This window comes from Ananas comosus, unplaced genomic scaffold, assembly GCF_001540865.1.
Source record: "Ananas comosus cultivar F153 unplaced genomic scaffold, ASM154086v1, whole genome shotgun sequence".
Classification (NCBI taxonomy): domain Eukaryota; kingdom Viridiplantae; phylum Streptophyta; class Magnoliopsida; order Poales; family Bromeliaceae; genus Ananas; species Ananas comosus.
Genome location: NW_017890862.1, coordinates 15,611 through 31,804, shown reverse-complemented (window position 1 = coordinate 31,804; position 16,194 = coordinate 15,611). Strand labels below are relative to the sequence as shown.

The 16,194-nt window shown below is 33.4% G+C and overlaps 1 protein-coding gene across 2 annotated transcripts; it reads left to right on the top strand.

Annotated features, from left to right (window-relative positions):
* Positions 1-9,844: 9,844 nt before the first annotated feature.
* Positions 9,845-15,518, top strand: LOC109704347 (protein PGR-like). 2 transcript variants are annotated; one of them, XM_020225104.1, is made up of 5 exons: positions 9,845-10,159; positions 10,284-10,397; positions 12,190-12,412; positions 13,255-13,503; positions 15,028-15,518. In XM_020225104.1, the coding sequence occupies exons 1-5, from the start codon at positions 10,014-10,016 to the stop codon at positions 15,052-15,054; spliced, it is 759 nt and encodes a 252-aa protein (XP_020080693.1). In that variant the 5' UTR covers positions 9,845-10,013; the 3' UTR covers positions 15,055-15,518. The 2 variants fall into 2 exon arrangements, with proteins under 2 accessions (XP_020080693.1, XP_020080692.1); XM_020225103.1 differs by having other exon boundaries at positions 9,849-10,159; positions 15,044-15,518.
* Positions 15,519-16,194: the final 676 nt, after the last annotated feature.

The following is a 16,194-nucleotide window of genomic DNA, read 5'->3' as shown; positions in this document are numbered from 1 at the left end:
GTTTTAATAACTAAACTTGTAAATTAAGATAAACGATGTATTTAAATTTTAAAGTTAAAATATCATTGACGGACTCAAATCAAATAAATTAAAAGGTTGGATAGTAAATTATAATTTTGAAAGATTTCTCAAAAAAAAAAAATAATTGAAAGATTTCATAGCTGATTCAAAGTGATTTGTTGTTCAAATAAATTCTGCATAATTTTACGGGGAAAAAACAGCAAGGATAGTGAAGTCAGAAGATGAAGAAAATTGAGATGAGTGCAAGACCTATTTGATAGGGTTAATTCATACAAATCCCTATAAAAATATCAAATAACAGACAAATTTTTATAAAATTAAATAATTAAATTTATTCCTTCAAAGATTCTCTGATTTGCAAATATATCTCTCCAATAGTTTTGGCTCGTTTAGTCTATATATGTTCCTGCCATTTGATTCACCATTAGTTTTTTAACCGTGTGTGTGTAAAATAACTATTTTGCTCTTACAAATTTGTCTCTATAAAAAATTTTCTTTCCTTCTTTTTTTCTCGCTCCTCACCTTCGCTGCGGAATGTGCGGCGTACCCCATTTTTGTCGCGACCAATGGCCTCGCATTCGACTTTTGTCGCTCTCCATGGTGCTTTCGGACTAATAGGTTTCATGTTACGTCAATTCGAACTTGCTCGATCTCTTCAATTGCGACCTTATAATGCAATCGCATTCTCTGCTCCAATCGCTGTTTTTGTTTCCGTATTCCTGATTTATCCACTGGGTCAATTTGGTCGGTTCTTTGCGCCCAGTTTTGGCGTAGCAGCTATATTTCGATTCATCCTCTTCTTCCAAGGATTTCATAATTGGACGTTGAACCCATTTCATATGATAGCCACCGTCGTAGGTCTCGCCGTCGCCATGGATAAAGAGAATATAGTGAGAAAAATAACATCACTCAATATTAGAATACAAATTAGATATGTATATGAAATAAAAAGGTCATTTTATTTTTTAGTTACCTGTGGTTAGTTTTTTCTTTAACTTATAGCTATTTAAATTTTAGTAACAGAATAGTATATTTGCAGATTGAAGGATATTTGAATGGATAAATATAATAACTTAAATTTTATAGAAATATATTTATTATTTAATATTTTTATAAAGAGCCATATGCAATTATTCCTATTTAATAATAATAATAATGAACTCACAAGCAAGAAGGCCAAAATTTTCCTCATGCGAGCAAATTCAGTACCGCCCTGAGAGAGCACATAAATTAACTTAATAATAACTAGTGAAATAGTGAGATATTCCGTGCATTCGACCCATGTGTGGCCCAGTAAACAACAAGATTCGCTTCCGCTCCCAACACGGCGAATTTTGAGTAGTACGACCCACGACTCAAGACAAAACGGTGAGGAATTCTATACTATCACACTTATATCGTATCATTAATAACAAGTCAATCATATTTTTTTTTTTCAAATAAATATATAATAAAAATAATTTTTTACAATCATAATAAAATATATATTTTTTTAAAAAAATATTTGATTAATTTATTATGCCACATTATTAATATATCTGTTACATTCTAGAATTTTTCAGATACGACGGGGAGTACACAGAGTTGTTGCAAAACTCACCCTGCAAGCAATGTTGATGGACGTTGACACCACTTAGCTGGGGCCTCCGCAGTGGCTCTTAATTGCAACGGTACAACCAACTATAAATATATCCAACCAAATGGAAAACTGCGTTGGAGCCACATTAGGACCTGTAACATCACTACAAATAAAGTGCAATCCATGTTGGGGAATCTTTACATTTCTTCAACTGTAAAGCATACCTATTTTTAGTACGACATTTAATGCATGAGTTATTAAAAGTCAACCAATAAAATTTCTTTATATTATTCTTAAATTTTTCATCAAAATTTTATCGATCTATATACTTCGCATTATGAAGTAGTATTGGTTGTCTCAGCATGACTAGTAAAGTAGTAATCTAATGTTCGTGATTCAGATTACTATTTTAATGCTATATTATTTCGTTTGGTTCAGTGTAGAAATATACATCGTATATATTTTGGTAATTCGGATAGTAAAGATTATCTTATTCCAAATGTACCCTTGCACACATTTATTCACAATTTGAATATAAACTTTAAATTTAAGGTTAAATTTAAATTTAGATTTTAAATTTTAAATTTGATTTTGAATTTTTCAAATTCAAATTCTAATTTTGACTTTGAATTTTGGTTTCAAATTTGGATTGCAAATTTAAATTTAAAAATTGAATTCAAATTATAAATTTACATTTAGATTGTAAACTTAAATTTAAGTTTAAATTAAGATTTTAAGTTAAAATTTTAAATTTTGTATTCAAAATTTTAATTGAAAATTCAAATTCAAATTTTGATTGTGAATCAAATTTAAAATTTAAATTTAGTCAAATTCAAAATTTGAATTCAAATTCTGAAATTTCATTTTGGGTTTAGATTTTTGAGCTCAAATTTTAATTGAAATTCTAATTTACAATTCAAATTCAAAATGTTAATTCAAATTGAATTAAAATTTAATCTTAAATTTGAACAAATTCAAATTTGAACAAATTCAAATTTAAGTTTAAATTTAATATTCAAACTTGAATTCAAATTTAAAATTTAAATTTTGAGTTCACACTAAATATTTTAATTAATACATGAGAAACAAATATTTTGACATATGTGAGATTTAAATTTGAGGCAATTGGAGGTGGGGAGGGATAATCTTGAAATTTTGCATATAACTTTCTTTCAGTAATATAAGATACTCACCCTCCTCGTTGATAATATTTTGGAAATGTCTTATTCTATTAATAATGTTGTATTACTGATCGAATTACTCGCAGTATGAACCAAATACAGTTATCTGAAAAAGATTATTGTCAAGTACTTTATAATTCTAACGGAATAACATGAATCAAACAGACTCTATCGTCATCCCTAACCCCAAAAATGATAAACATGTATGGAGACATCCTAAGCGATATAGCATTCTAAAACGCTCCCCCAAGTTTTTCTTTTACAAATTGAGATCTCCCGAATTCTAATTTTTATCTGTTTGAGCTTCGATACATAATTAAGATAAAAAATTTAGGAAAATGCTATGTATATATATAAAACTGTGGGATTAAAACTTACATCTCACCCATGATAGGATTTGCAAAATCCCTTGAAATTCAATAAGTTAATAAAATCAGTGGAAGAAAATAAAATTTCCAATGAATGAGGTATAAAATTTACATCTACTGTATAGGTGCATCGTTCAAAATTTAATCAAAATTTAATAAATTATTAATCATTGACCTAGTATTATTATGTACTACAGAATGATTAAAGCATTGAATTTGATAAAATCATATATAAATTTGACAAAATTTTTGGGTTTTTTTTTATTAAAAGTACTAAATTTTAAAAACTTAGTAGTTGCAAGGTCTCGGACTCTCAGGCGCAAAACAAAGTTGAGAGGAGCTATTTCTCAATTCGCTGTTGTTGAGGGTGTCTCTATACACTTTTACCTATTTTGTTTGCTGCTTAATTGAAAGCCCAACCAGTAAAGTGGCCGCACGGCCTACCGCCACCTGTGGCTACGGACAATCCACTTTTTGTTTTTTGCCTTTTTTTTAGATTAAATTATAAAAACTCTCTTATAAATATTTTTTTAAAAAAATGTTTCCTCCCTTACACCTCAACATTTTAATTATTACATTTAACCTCCCCTCTATAAGGTAGGGATGCAAATGGATCCAGGTTGGTGGAGCTAACCCGATCCGCCCCGAATGGGGTGGTAAGTGGGAACAAAAAATATAAAAAAATATAATCCGCCCCGAATTCGTCCCGATCCGCCAAGTAAATGGAGCGGGAGGTGGGAGACTCTTTTCTTCCTTCAATCCGCCCCGATCCGTCAAAAATCCGGCTCCCACCCCGAATGGAGCGGTAAGTGGGAGTCAAAAATAAAATGAAAAGTAACCCGCCCCGAATCCGCCCCGCCCCTATAAGAAATGGAGAGGAAGGTGGGGGAACTCTCCCGCCCCCGGATCCGCCCCGTTTGCATCCTACTATCAGGATTTCATCACTATTCCATTCATTTCTTATAATTTACTAGTTAACGGAATCGCGCGATGCTGCGGGTAGTTATTTTAAAATTTAATTTTAAAAATTAGTTATAAAAATCAATTTCAGAATAATTATGAAATATTACGGACAAATTACAAAATAATTTTAAATAAATACAGTTATCTTCCCTAATATAGAAAATATAATGTGCTCTCTCAACAATAAGATATTTTAAAATAGTTCTTCAATTTTATTAAATATTTTCTTACCTTGTTCTCTTTTGTTTGATTTGATATTACTAATTTTGTAAGGTTATCTATCATATTTCTAATATTTTCAGGGGTATGAATAAAATTATTCCATACTAATTATTCTAAACATGACCGCATGTCTAAGGGGCTGAGAAATAATAAATGATGCAATAAGTACATCAAAAATTTTTAGTAGGCATGGTAGTCCCCCCATTAGTTAGTGAAATAATTTTTAGTAGGTATCACGTCAGGTCCCGCCAGTATTAGTGAATAAGAAGAGAAATCATTACTTGTGATTCTCGCAAATTAAATTTCAGTCAAATTAAAATTAACTTAAGCTGCATCTTTTTTTTTTATGTTTTTATCTTTTCAATATACAGATAATTATAGTGATATGCTCACTATTTAATAAAAGTTAATATTTACTTCTAATGCGCAATAATAGGTCTTAATTAATTTAAATATTAATTTTAATATTTTATATTTTTATAAAAAAATAAGTGAAATTATATAATAAATTGATTATTAGGATAATAGTATCTAATAGAAATATAAAACTACTATATTATACATAAAAAATATATATTATAAATAAATATTTATATAAATATATATACAAAAATAAATAAATATATTTAATAAATATATAATATATATAAATATTGTATAGACCTATATAAAAGAATGAGAAGCGGAGGGTCGTACTCGTGGACCTCCGCGTCTCATGCTAGAGATATGATGGTCCAGCCGAGGACCCGAATGGCCTGTGAGCCAGCCAGAAAACCGCCCAACTACTGAGTCAACGCTGTCTTCTTCGGCCTCCGGAGCGTCACCCGTGCCGCGCCTCCCGCGCCCATTGTGTCTCCGCCGCCGCTCACCTAGCTCCGCTCGGAGAGGACACTTTCACAGTTATCGCGATGGTATGTTGTGAAAGGCCTGGACGCCCGCTGCCCGCTCCGCGCCGGCAGCTGCTAGCTCTCGAGCCGAATCGCGGTCAGTGCTTATTGCTGCCGAAACTCGAAAGTCGGTTGCGGCACTCTCGTGCGCCAGCCAATGCCGACGCTTCGGCCCACGAAAACCGCACGCCGCGCCCACAGCCCGGCGCCCGTGCCTCGGCCCTTGGCCTACGTCGACTGTCGAAGCCGCCTGGAAACGCCCCTAGCTGACGTAGCGCTAGTGCTCCGCTCTTCTGCTGCGCCCACGGCCCGTCGCGCGGCGGCGGCCGCGTGGCGCCATGGCCTCGCCCCTGCGCCCGCCACCGACGCTGGCGTCCGCTGCCGCTTCCCGTTCCCAGCGAAAGCCTATTGAGGAATAATATGTCTATATATGATATATAAGAATACTAAAAATACTCTTCAAAATAACAATAATATTTTTAAAAAATAAGGGTAATTTGTCATTATGCTCTCTCTCGCATTAATTCCATAATTCTCGTCCTGAAAATAATTCTGAATTTCAAGGAGAGCAAAATGTAGGTTTTTGAAAGTAAAAAAAAAGGGTAAATAAAAAACGTATTTATAAGAGAATTTTTTGTAATTTTGGGCCTCGTTTTTACTCTAGTTCAAAATTGCAAAAAGAAAAACATGTAAAATTGGAATGTCAAGCCTGTTTTTGTTTTTTTTTTTGTTATAAACAGTGAATGTGGAACGCCATTTTACAAGGAAAGGATCTAAGTAGTAAAATGTGAAGTGTAGACACCATAAAATCCAACACCGTCCCCCCGCCGCCCCGCCCCACGCCAAAAAAAAAAAAAAAAAAAAAAAAAGGCATATCACAATCAGAACTTGAGCAGAAGAAAGGTGGCCTAGCTGCAAGGGCAGAACGCTAGCAAACGACTTCCAACATAGAAACTATCAAGGATCTTCTGTGTAGGAACGGTCAACCAAATTGGGAATCAACTTTTAAATCCTACTCTTTGGACTAAATAAGGCTAACAAAATGACATAAATCGCTACTGTGTGGATCAGCTATGGCTACCAAAATAGGCGATACATAGAGTTGAGTATAATCTACACTTCTAAACTTTTGATATATGAAAGAAAAGGACGAAACAAATTCAATTTTGTCGCTTGAATAAAAGAGTGTAAAGAATTTACATCATTGTTTTGCCAGTATAACTTAAAAAGGAATATTGTTTATATAATTTTTAAGGCATGCTACGAAAGGACCATTATTTCCTCTACGGTTATTGACATTAATTTATTTTTTAATTAAAATTCTATTAAATCTTTTCTGAGCTCTATGATAAAGAGTGTAATCTCTCTGCTCGCGTCTAACAATAAATTTTCGAAGATCTTTGAAGTAAAAGATGTACCAGAGAGTCTTCAAAAGGATCAGCTTCTTTAAGATAGTCGCCCTCATCTATTCAGTTATTAAGGACCGCTCTCACTTCTAATATCCTTTAGAATAAACTGTTTTAGTCAAAAAGCTAAATATCTATCAATGTTCTACTAGTAATTTCCAGCCAAATTAATAATTTTAATTATTGCACTAATAAATAAAAATGAATTCAAATTAATGGTTGATAACCTAATAAAGTTATTATAAATTGGAAAATTTTTAATATCCCAAGTATAATAAAAAGTTTCAAAATGTAAAAAAAGACTTAAAAGTGAAAAGGTTTTAATCAAAAAAAAAAGTTAGAGCGCTGTTTGAGCAGAATTGCTGATAGTGTAGAGGAAGTGGTCGTGGAGCATTCATTTTTACCTAAAATGAATAGACTACAACATCCACAATGTAACCGGTCCAAACTAGAGATTAGCTTTAAATCTAGGCTATTCAAATCTTTAATTTTGATTAATTATTGAATCTTTCTTTTGTTTTGAGTCATGAATGGTAAACTTTTGAGTTTAAAACTATAAGCTAAATCGATTTATTAAAAATAATTGTAAGTTGCTTAAATTGTATGAAAATAATGATCTAATTAAGTCGCATTAAAGATGAGCCAATAATGTCAAACTTAAAGGTGCAAAATATTCATTGACTAACCGCAAAATACAAAATTTAAAAATGTTTAGAAGGAAAATAAAAATATTAAAAATTAGATAGCTAATTCAAGAAGAGCCGACAGATGAGACCATGAAAAGGGGGCTTTTTTGTACATTTAGGCCCCTGTAAATTGTTTATTTTAAAAATAGCCACTGTCAAAATTAAATTGCAAAAATGCTGCTGACTTGCCATGCAGGCGCCTACATCAGCGCCACGCGCACGTAGGGTTGGGACCGCGTGTTTAAGATTAACACGGGTGAGCCATTTCACCGTGTTCAAAACATCGGTGAACTAGACACCGTGTTTAATTCGAAATATTTTTGTAATAAATTGAAAAAAAGAAATAGGAAGTAGGGATTGTCAAATAAGTATGGAATACCGCAAAGTATTATCTCGATATCCAGAATCGAATATATATAGTAAGTATTATAATAGTAGTACATACATTTGATTTATTATTTATTTATTTTATACAATATAATAAACATAATATCCAAATGATCCGACCAATAAACTCTGACCAGATGAAATCCAATCTAACGGCCCAGGCGGTTTAAAAAATCTAAGTACGTTGAGCTGAAAATCTAAGATAAAAATTATTAAACAATAGCTTTATATATTGCTTTATAAAGTAAAGTAATGATATGATATATATATATATAGCTATAGGTATATATATATACGTAGTATATATATATATATATATATAATATTATATATCGAAGCACGTATATTCAAATTGGGTCTGTCGACAGAACCCATTTTCGGTCGGAGAAAATTAGGCAGGCAACCATGTTCTCTTTCCTCTAGAAAGAATTTAAATATAAGAATGGAAAAATTAAAACTAGAAATAGGAATTACGTAAGTTCTCTATAAACAGATTCTACGATGGAAAAATTGATAAAATATAAGATTTTTCTATTAATATTCAAAAGTTAAGTTTTCCTATAACGAGAGAGCGGGGTATAAACTCCTATAAAAGATATTTTCTATTTTATTTTAAATATCTTTTTTAGATATATCTATATTAATTTCAAAATTATTTCTTCTTCTAAATAACGGATTTTATTTTCCTATTCAAGAATTTCAAAAATTTTATTTCCTAACAGATTTTATTTTTCTATTTAATATCAAGAAAGCTATATTTTGCATTAAGAGATTATTGTTTAATTATTTATCATCTAAAGCATATCTTCTTAATAAAGCGGTAGATTTATTATTTATGAAATTTTTTAAAATACATATTTGCAATCATACTAAATATGGCCTAATAGAAATTTAAAAATACATTATAAAATAATATAACTTTTTTAATAATTTATTACGTGCAGTTTTGGAGTCGTACGATGTACTGAGTATATATAAAGCAGTATATGTCAAATTTGGGTTTTCGTCCGACAGACGCCATTTTTCGGGCGGAGAAAAAATTAGCCGGCCCATTTTTCTCTTTCGTACGAAAAATTAAATATAAAAGAATAAAAAATAGAAATAATAACAGCAATGAATACGTAAGTTCATCTATAACAATTACTGATGTAAAAAATCCTAAAATATAAAATTTTTCTATTTAAATTTCAAACGTAAGGTTTTCTTATACAGATTATCGGGTGTGAAATTTCTATAAAAGATATTTTTCACATTTTAATTTTAAAATACTCTTTTTTTAGATGATTATCACTATTTAATTTCAAAATATACTTTTCTTTTAAGATACAGCGGATTTTATTTTTCGATTTAATTTCAAAAATTTATTTCCTTAAGAGATTTTTATCTTTTTCTATTTAATTTCAAAAGTAATTTTTGCATTAGAGATCTATTGTAATTATTTTATCTATTAAAGCATATCTTAATTCACATACGGTATTATTATTTAAATTTTAGATACCATATTGGCTAATCATATCACAAAATATGGGCCTACAAATTAAAAAATTTCAAAAAATTATAGTTGCTGCCCCTGGGATTTTTCTAAATAATTAATTTATCGTGGGTCATTTGCACGTACATTTTACTAATATATATATATATATATATATATATATATATATATATATATATATATATATATATATAATTTATTCGGGTTTAGATTCGAATAATATTTCGGATATCCATACCTATTGACATCCCTACTTCCTATTCCTCTTTTCAATATACAAAAATACGTACTAAACACGGTGAACCATACTAAACACGGTGAACCATTCATCGTGTTTAAATATGGTGAATGATTCACCGTGTTCAACCTAATATCCTGGCCCCAGCCCTGCCCGCGTGGCCCTTATGGGGCGCCTGCGTGGCAGGATCAGGGCCATCTTCGTAATTTTAATTTTGATAGGACTAGTTTTAAAATAAAAATTACTCAGGGCGTTACTTGCAAAAAAAGCCCTGAGATAAATTCTGTACCTTTTTAATTACAAGAACTGATCCTCAAGATTTTAACCATACAGGGGCTATTCCGGAAATTAATGCACTCCCAAAAAAAAAAAGAATTGATTCCCCGCTCTCGTTGAACTCCACACCCACCACTCTCCGTCCACTCTCCGCGCATTATCAGCCTCGTCTCTCACCTGTGCAGTACAAAAAACTACCCTTCCCCCGCTTCCCCAACACTCCCTTCCCCAGTGAGAGCTCCGAGAAGAGAGAGAGAACCCTAGGGAGCGCCCTGAGGAGAGAGAGAGGGCGCTGCGCGCGAAGGAGATGGAGGGATTATTGATCCGATCCGTGGCGGCGGTGGCGCTCTCCGCCGCGATCGCGGCGAGGGCGTACAAGCGCCTCTCCCTGGACCTCTCCGGGGCGATTCTAGGGTTCTTGGTGATGGCGATCCACATCGCAGCTGGGTACAGGTCGGATCCCTCTCCGTCCCCTTCTCGATTCGTTCGTTTTCCTCTTTTCGGCCATTCTCGGGGTCGTTCTTCGCCGATTAGGGCTCGTCTTCGTCCGTTTGATCATTGTTTTCGTCGTAAAAAGGTTCGGAGCGCTGCTTCTCGTGTTCTTTTTCACGTCCTCGAAGCTCACGAAGATTGGCCAGGAGAAGAAGCGGTTACTTGGGGAGGATTTCAAGGAAGGGGGACAGCGTAACTGGTGAGATTTTTGCTATTTCGTTTCTCGATTTGGAAACATAGTACTTCTTTATTGATCACCTGTTTTACTTGTGTTCTTCTATGTCGAGTTTTTGTAGGCATAGATTTCGGACTTTAGGTGTATTTTCTTTTCATTTCGTTGAGAACGCTAAAAATTTGGATCAAGAATTTGACCTATACTGCATAAATTTTGATCAGGAAATTGTTGGTTTTTGCAATAATTGCAAAAAATTTGTGAAGAAAGTGATTAATATGTTGGAATGCTATAATGATCTACAGGTTCTGCTGATGATTCAAGAATTCTGTGTTGGAATCTATAATGGTTTTTAGGAGAAGCAAGACAATATTGTGTAGTTTCGGCATATGATGAAGCGAATTGATAATCCTACCTATCTCCGAAGCTCACAATTCGTTTAAGATGAGCTATCCTTCATCATGGGACAGGGCTAAGCTGCCCAATCATTTATTCTTTTAACAGATCACTTTGTTATTCAAATAATTCTTGATTAGTCTTTGGCACTCAGAAATATGTAGTATTGGGTATATTGGTTCGTAGTTGTATCGAATTGGGTTTACTTGGAATGGTTCTCTCTGAACTTCTGTTGAATATAAAATATTAAAACACCATTCTGTGGTCGCTTAAGCTAGTGGAGACAAATGTTTGTTTCACGTTTATTTAACATGGTATTAGAGTAGGTCCTAAATTCAAATCCTAAGCCTCTGGAGAATATTGGTTGTTTCACATTTTATTACAACTTCTTGCAATTAGCTTTCATATATTGTATAATGCATTTTAGTCGAAAATCGAAACAATGCTGAAATCGACTATAAGAAGTACAATAAGATGCAATGCACCAATATGATGATAATGTGCGGGGTTTAATTCACTTTCAACAGCAATGAGATAATTGACATAGACCATTAGAATAAATACAATCTTATTATAATAGGAAGGTAAACCAACTTTTGTTAAGGAAAAGTTAGAAATCTTGTATTGTGGGAAACAGCAATAAACCCATGATGACATGGGGGAATCATCAAGTAGCAGAAGCTAAGAGAGACTGGAAGCTATGGGAAAAAGATGTACAGGGGTCTTTGCCTTTCTGACTATTTGAACTTTTGTTGCCCCATTAAATGTTAGTGTGTTGCCCAAGTTACAACTTATAAGGTTTGAAATGTTTAGAATGTCAATAATATTAGATGGTCAGATCTTGCTAGGTTTTATAGATTAACCATGTTAGAAGTACTTAATAAAATGTCCAATAACAAAAAGTTAAAAGAACTTTTAAAGAGGTTTCCCTTCTTCCTTTCCATGTCCCAATGGGTTTAGAAAACTCTCTTAGATAAGATGAGCTAAAAGAAAATGTTGACCCTATCCAACGTAATACCTAAAAACTGAATAAGTTGGATGATAAAAAAGGACTTCAAAAGAATTGGAGGCAAAAGAAATCTTAAGGTTTCAAGTTCATTCCTTCCAAGTTCCAATATGGAAAGTGGTGGACAGAGGTATCCAATTTATAAAGTGCATTGTTGGTGCATGCAACTTAAGCAACTTTTTAAATGTTCAATAAGTATCTACTATTTATACAGGAGAAATAATGGCTACTGTTGATAAAATTAGTTTCATGTCCAATGGAAATAAGACCTTCAATCTCTGTTCCTTAAATTGAATCATGAGCCTCCAATATTTGTTTAATCATCGGTATATTGTTGTTCAGACAATAGTGTTCTGCTTCTGTGTGATTGATTACAGAATTCGCTGGCTTATGTTACTGTGCCTTCTATATTGGCAGGGTGCAAGTTCTGGCTAATAGCGCAATCGCGACTGTATTGGTAGTTGTAGTCTCGGCAATGACCAGGGGACATGGTATGTGCTTGGACACAAAAAAGTCAGATGTTGTCACTGCTCTTATTGGTGGTATTATTGGGCACTATGCCTGCTGCAATGGAGACACTTGGTCCTCAGAAATTGGAATACTTAGCAAGGCACAGCCACTGCTTGTTACAAATTTCAAGGTGCATATTTAATTTTCCAATTAAAACTTGCTTCAGATCACAAACTCCTTCTGGCCAGTATGGCCTGTTCATTTTTAATGCGAGTATATATCTTTTGGCTTTTACAAATGGCTAGCTTGTACTGAAACTAAACCAATGATTTAAATTGCCTTTCCTGTTATGTTCTAATTCTGTGTATGTGATTGATTTAAAATAAAGTTGCACTAATCAGGTTCTATCTATTTGTTAATTTGCCTATGCTAAATCGTACTATACAAAAGATAAGTAGGGAATTTTGGTTGTTTGCTCAATTGAATGTAGATTTTCTTTGCAAGTTGCCAGTGGACCAAGGACTGCAGATCACACATCATGCTTTCATGAATTTTTGGTTTTGAGAGCAACAAGCCATGCAGATCAACAAATGTTAGAACTGTCTGCAGAAACATCCTTCTAGGAGCCCCCCGAAGAGCGATCATAACTGGGTGCTGATCCTTTCAGAAATATTAAAGGAAAAATTACCTTGATAAAAGATTTCGAGATTGAGGAAGGGTAGAAGAAAGCAGAACCATTGCCTCATATGATACACTTTCTCATCTTGCGTTGCTTTCCTGCTAGCTTTAGCATGCATTGTTTCCTATCTTGATTGAAAGGAACTGTGAAGGTCGTAATCACTGCTAGACTAGTCATCTCCTTAAGGAACTTTTATTTAGCTCTGCCAGTGCCTCCTGCTTTACCCACAACCATTTTCTTGTCTCATTGTTAACCAAATATTTCTTTTACAATTCATACAATATGTTTTGACTTAAATTATTAAAAATGCTTGTTACAAAGTTTTAATCCATTTTCCATCTATACCTCATCAGATTGTGCGAAGGGGTACAAATGGTGCGGTCACTTTGGATGGGCTTTTGGCAGCTGCAGCAGCTGGATTTGTTGTTGGCCTTAGTTATGTCATTACCGCATTGCTGACAGCTGAATGTGCTTCTGATGTAACTTGGAGGCAGTTGCTTGTTATACCCATTGCTACAGCTGCTGGTCTTCTTGGGAGTCTGATTGATTCATTTCTGGGTGCGACGCTTCAGTACAGTGGATATTGCAATGTCCGGAAGAAGGTAAACTAACATGTTGAGATACTGTGCTTCTGTTGTTGATATCAAAATCTGGACACATTCTTTTAGGCTCCGTTTGGTAACGGAATAACTATGGAATAATCAAATTTATTTTCATTATTACGCCAAACGAAAAAAAAAATTTCAGAATAATTTATACCGGTCAAAGCGGGTTATTCTATGTTTTCACTGGAATAACCCGTTAATTTATTTCTCCCCCAACCATGGAATAAGGTTTATTCCTGGAACCCGAGGGGCAGGGCAATAAAATTACCATTGCCTTCTTTTTGGGTCGCCTCGGAAACCGCGCCACTTTACCCACCTACCAAAGCCTCGTCCGCTTCATCACTTTTCCCAATGCCAAGTATGTAGAGATTTTGTCAGTGCAATGTGTTTATATTAGTGTTTTTGTTTAACTATATGAAATTATTGGCAGTTAAATAAATTAGTTATTATTGCATATATTATTGGTTATTATAAATTTCTAATTGTATAAATTAATTTAAAATTATCTTACTAACTACATATTGCACTACTCTGCAGAAAAAAAATATTATTTCTTAATTATAATGTTTAGTATTGTAATTATGTTTGGAAAAATTATATTAAAATTTATCAAGTATTGTATATCTATTATACAAAAAAAAAAGATTCACTATATACATAAAGGCAAACTTGGCATTTTTAAATATTTCAATCAACTTTACCAACTGTTCTTCTCTTATTTCAGGAAAGTTACCAAACATCACTTTGTCTATTCCAGAGAATAAGTAGAACTTTTACCAAACAAAAAATTACTTTCATTCCTCTCTATCCTAGAATATTGAGATATTCTAGGAATAAAAAAATTTAAAGCTGCAGTCATTATCCCATTACCAAACGGAGCCTTAAATAATAATTGTGTTTGTCACTATTTTCTTGTGAATGAGTAAATTCGATGTTCATAGAACTTTCATTTATCTATGTTGAGACACTACGAAACAAGTAGACTTTCTTTATATAAACATGGGTAAATGGCCAAGATCTTTATAGGAAGGTTCCTTATTCCCAGAGCCATCCTTAGATAATTGCCTGATCACCAAGTGACAAATTGTTTGGTCTACTACTGAATTTAGCAGATGCCGTTTGTTAGTGTGTCTTCAATCAGGATACCAAGAACATCAGGTTCAATTTATTCTCAGAAGTAGAGTTTCTTCACGCAATGTGACTTTTATGATATAAATTAATTTTCTGTAAAGTGTTAGTCATAACAGGGAAATTAAAAATCTAGTTGAGAACTTTTACGGTAAAACAGGCTAAGTAACACCTAAATTGACAAGATGAACCTACATGGGTTTGTAGCAATGTGGCTGGTTGCTTTCAGAATGAAAACTTTACTGATAAGCTTTTGTCATGCACGCACGCACAACAATAGTAAAAACAAAACGCCTTTCATAAATCAGTAGTATTGCGCTAATCAACTAAATCTGTCTAAGGGTGATAATTCTTCTTTGGTAACAAGTAACTATAAATTTCTCATCTGTTGAGTCTGGTGTAAATGAAGGTGGTGAGTAAACGTGGGCCAACAGTGAGCAGGATTTCAGGAATGAGCATACTTGACAACAACGCCGTGAATGCAGTTTCAGTTCTTTTGACGACAGTTCTTACGGCCTTCGCATGCTTGTACATCTTCTAGTTGACCTACACAGGCAACAAGTGCTTGCCCATCGATACTATGTACCATCGTGGACCATGCCTCTCGTTAGCAACACAATCTGCAGTTACATATCAATTGTACGCTTGTTGGCTTTCTTTGATATACTGCTATTTTTTGGCTTCCTTTATTGGGAACTTTTCTGGATCCGCACTCCATTTCTTTCTAGGAAGTGCAAATTAAGCCCTCCACAAAGGGCTATTTACAGTGCCAGGAAAAGGAGATCTTCGTGTACTGGCTTAGTTGAACGTAGTGATTTTTGTTGCTAGGGGATGTTTTTGTTGTACAACATTGCCTGCGCAATCTAAAAAGAGTCTCTTTTGAATATAGGGCCTTGATAATTCTGGTTTCACTTTTGTTTGCCTCCTCTCGTGATTTCTAAGTAGTTTTACTTCCAGACTTACAGAGTTGTGCACCAAAACGAGGCTGTTTACTTTTACAGGGAAAGATACATGCTTCCCTCAAGGGATTCCAAAATTTTGACTATCAGATGTTCTGCATGTCCCGTTGAAAAGAATCTGATCCACTTCATTCCTGCTTCCTTTGACAATTATGTGTGGACATCTTGATCTCAATTGAGGAATGCTAGTGAAAGTAAAACAGGAGTTAACAGCTTTTACCAACTGTGTCAAATACTATTGAAGTTTTGGTTGTTATAATTATCTTTGCGGCAGCAAAAACTTGAGTCAATATGAACTAACAAGCACGTTTTACTGGCAATGTTATTCCACCTGTCAAAGTTGTATCGTCTTAAATTTTGATTGTCCCACAGTTAAGAGTACTAGCAATGTACTTTGCTGTGGGTTCGATGGATATGTTTTTAATTATATTTATAAAATATAGTATACATTACTGTTAAATATATGTATTGAACATATATTTGTATCGACATCTACCGGTAAATTTATATGATAGAAAAATAAAAAATAAAAAATTAAAATAAAATTTAATTAATTAAATTTATTTTATAGTATATTAAATGTCTATATATTAAAAATTAT

Excerpts from the sequence above, each read along its gene's own strand:
- LOC109704347 (XM_020225103.1), top strand. The coding sequence starts at position 10,014 with ATGGAGGGATTATTGATCCGATCCGTGGCGGCGGTGGCGCTCTCCGCC. Across the intron at positions 10,160-10,283 it reads CACATCGCAGCTGGGTACAG|GTTCGGAGCGCTGCTTCTCG; the intron begins GTCGGATCCCTC and ends CGTCGTAAAAAG. Across the intron at positions 12,413-13,254 it reads TGCTTGTTACAAATTTCAAG|ATTGTGCGAAGGGGTACAAA; the intron begins GTGCATATTTAA and ends ATACCTCATCAG.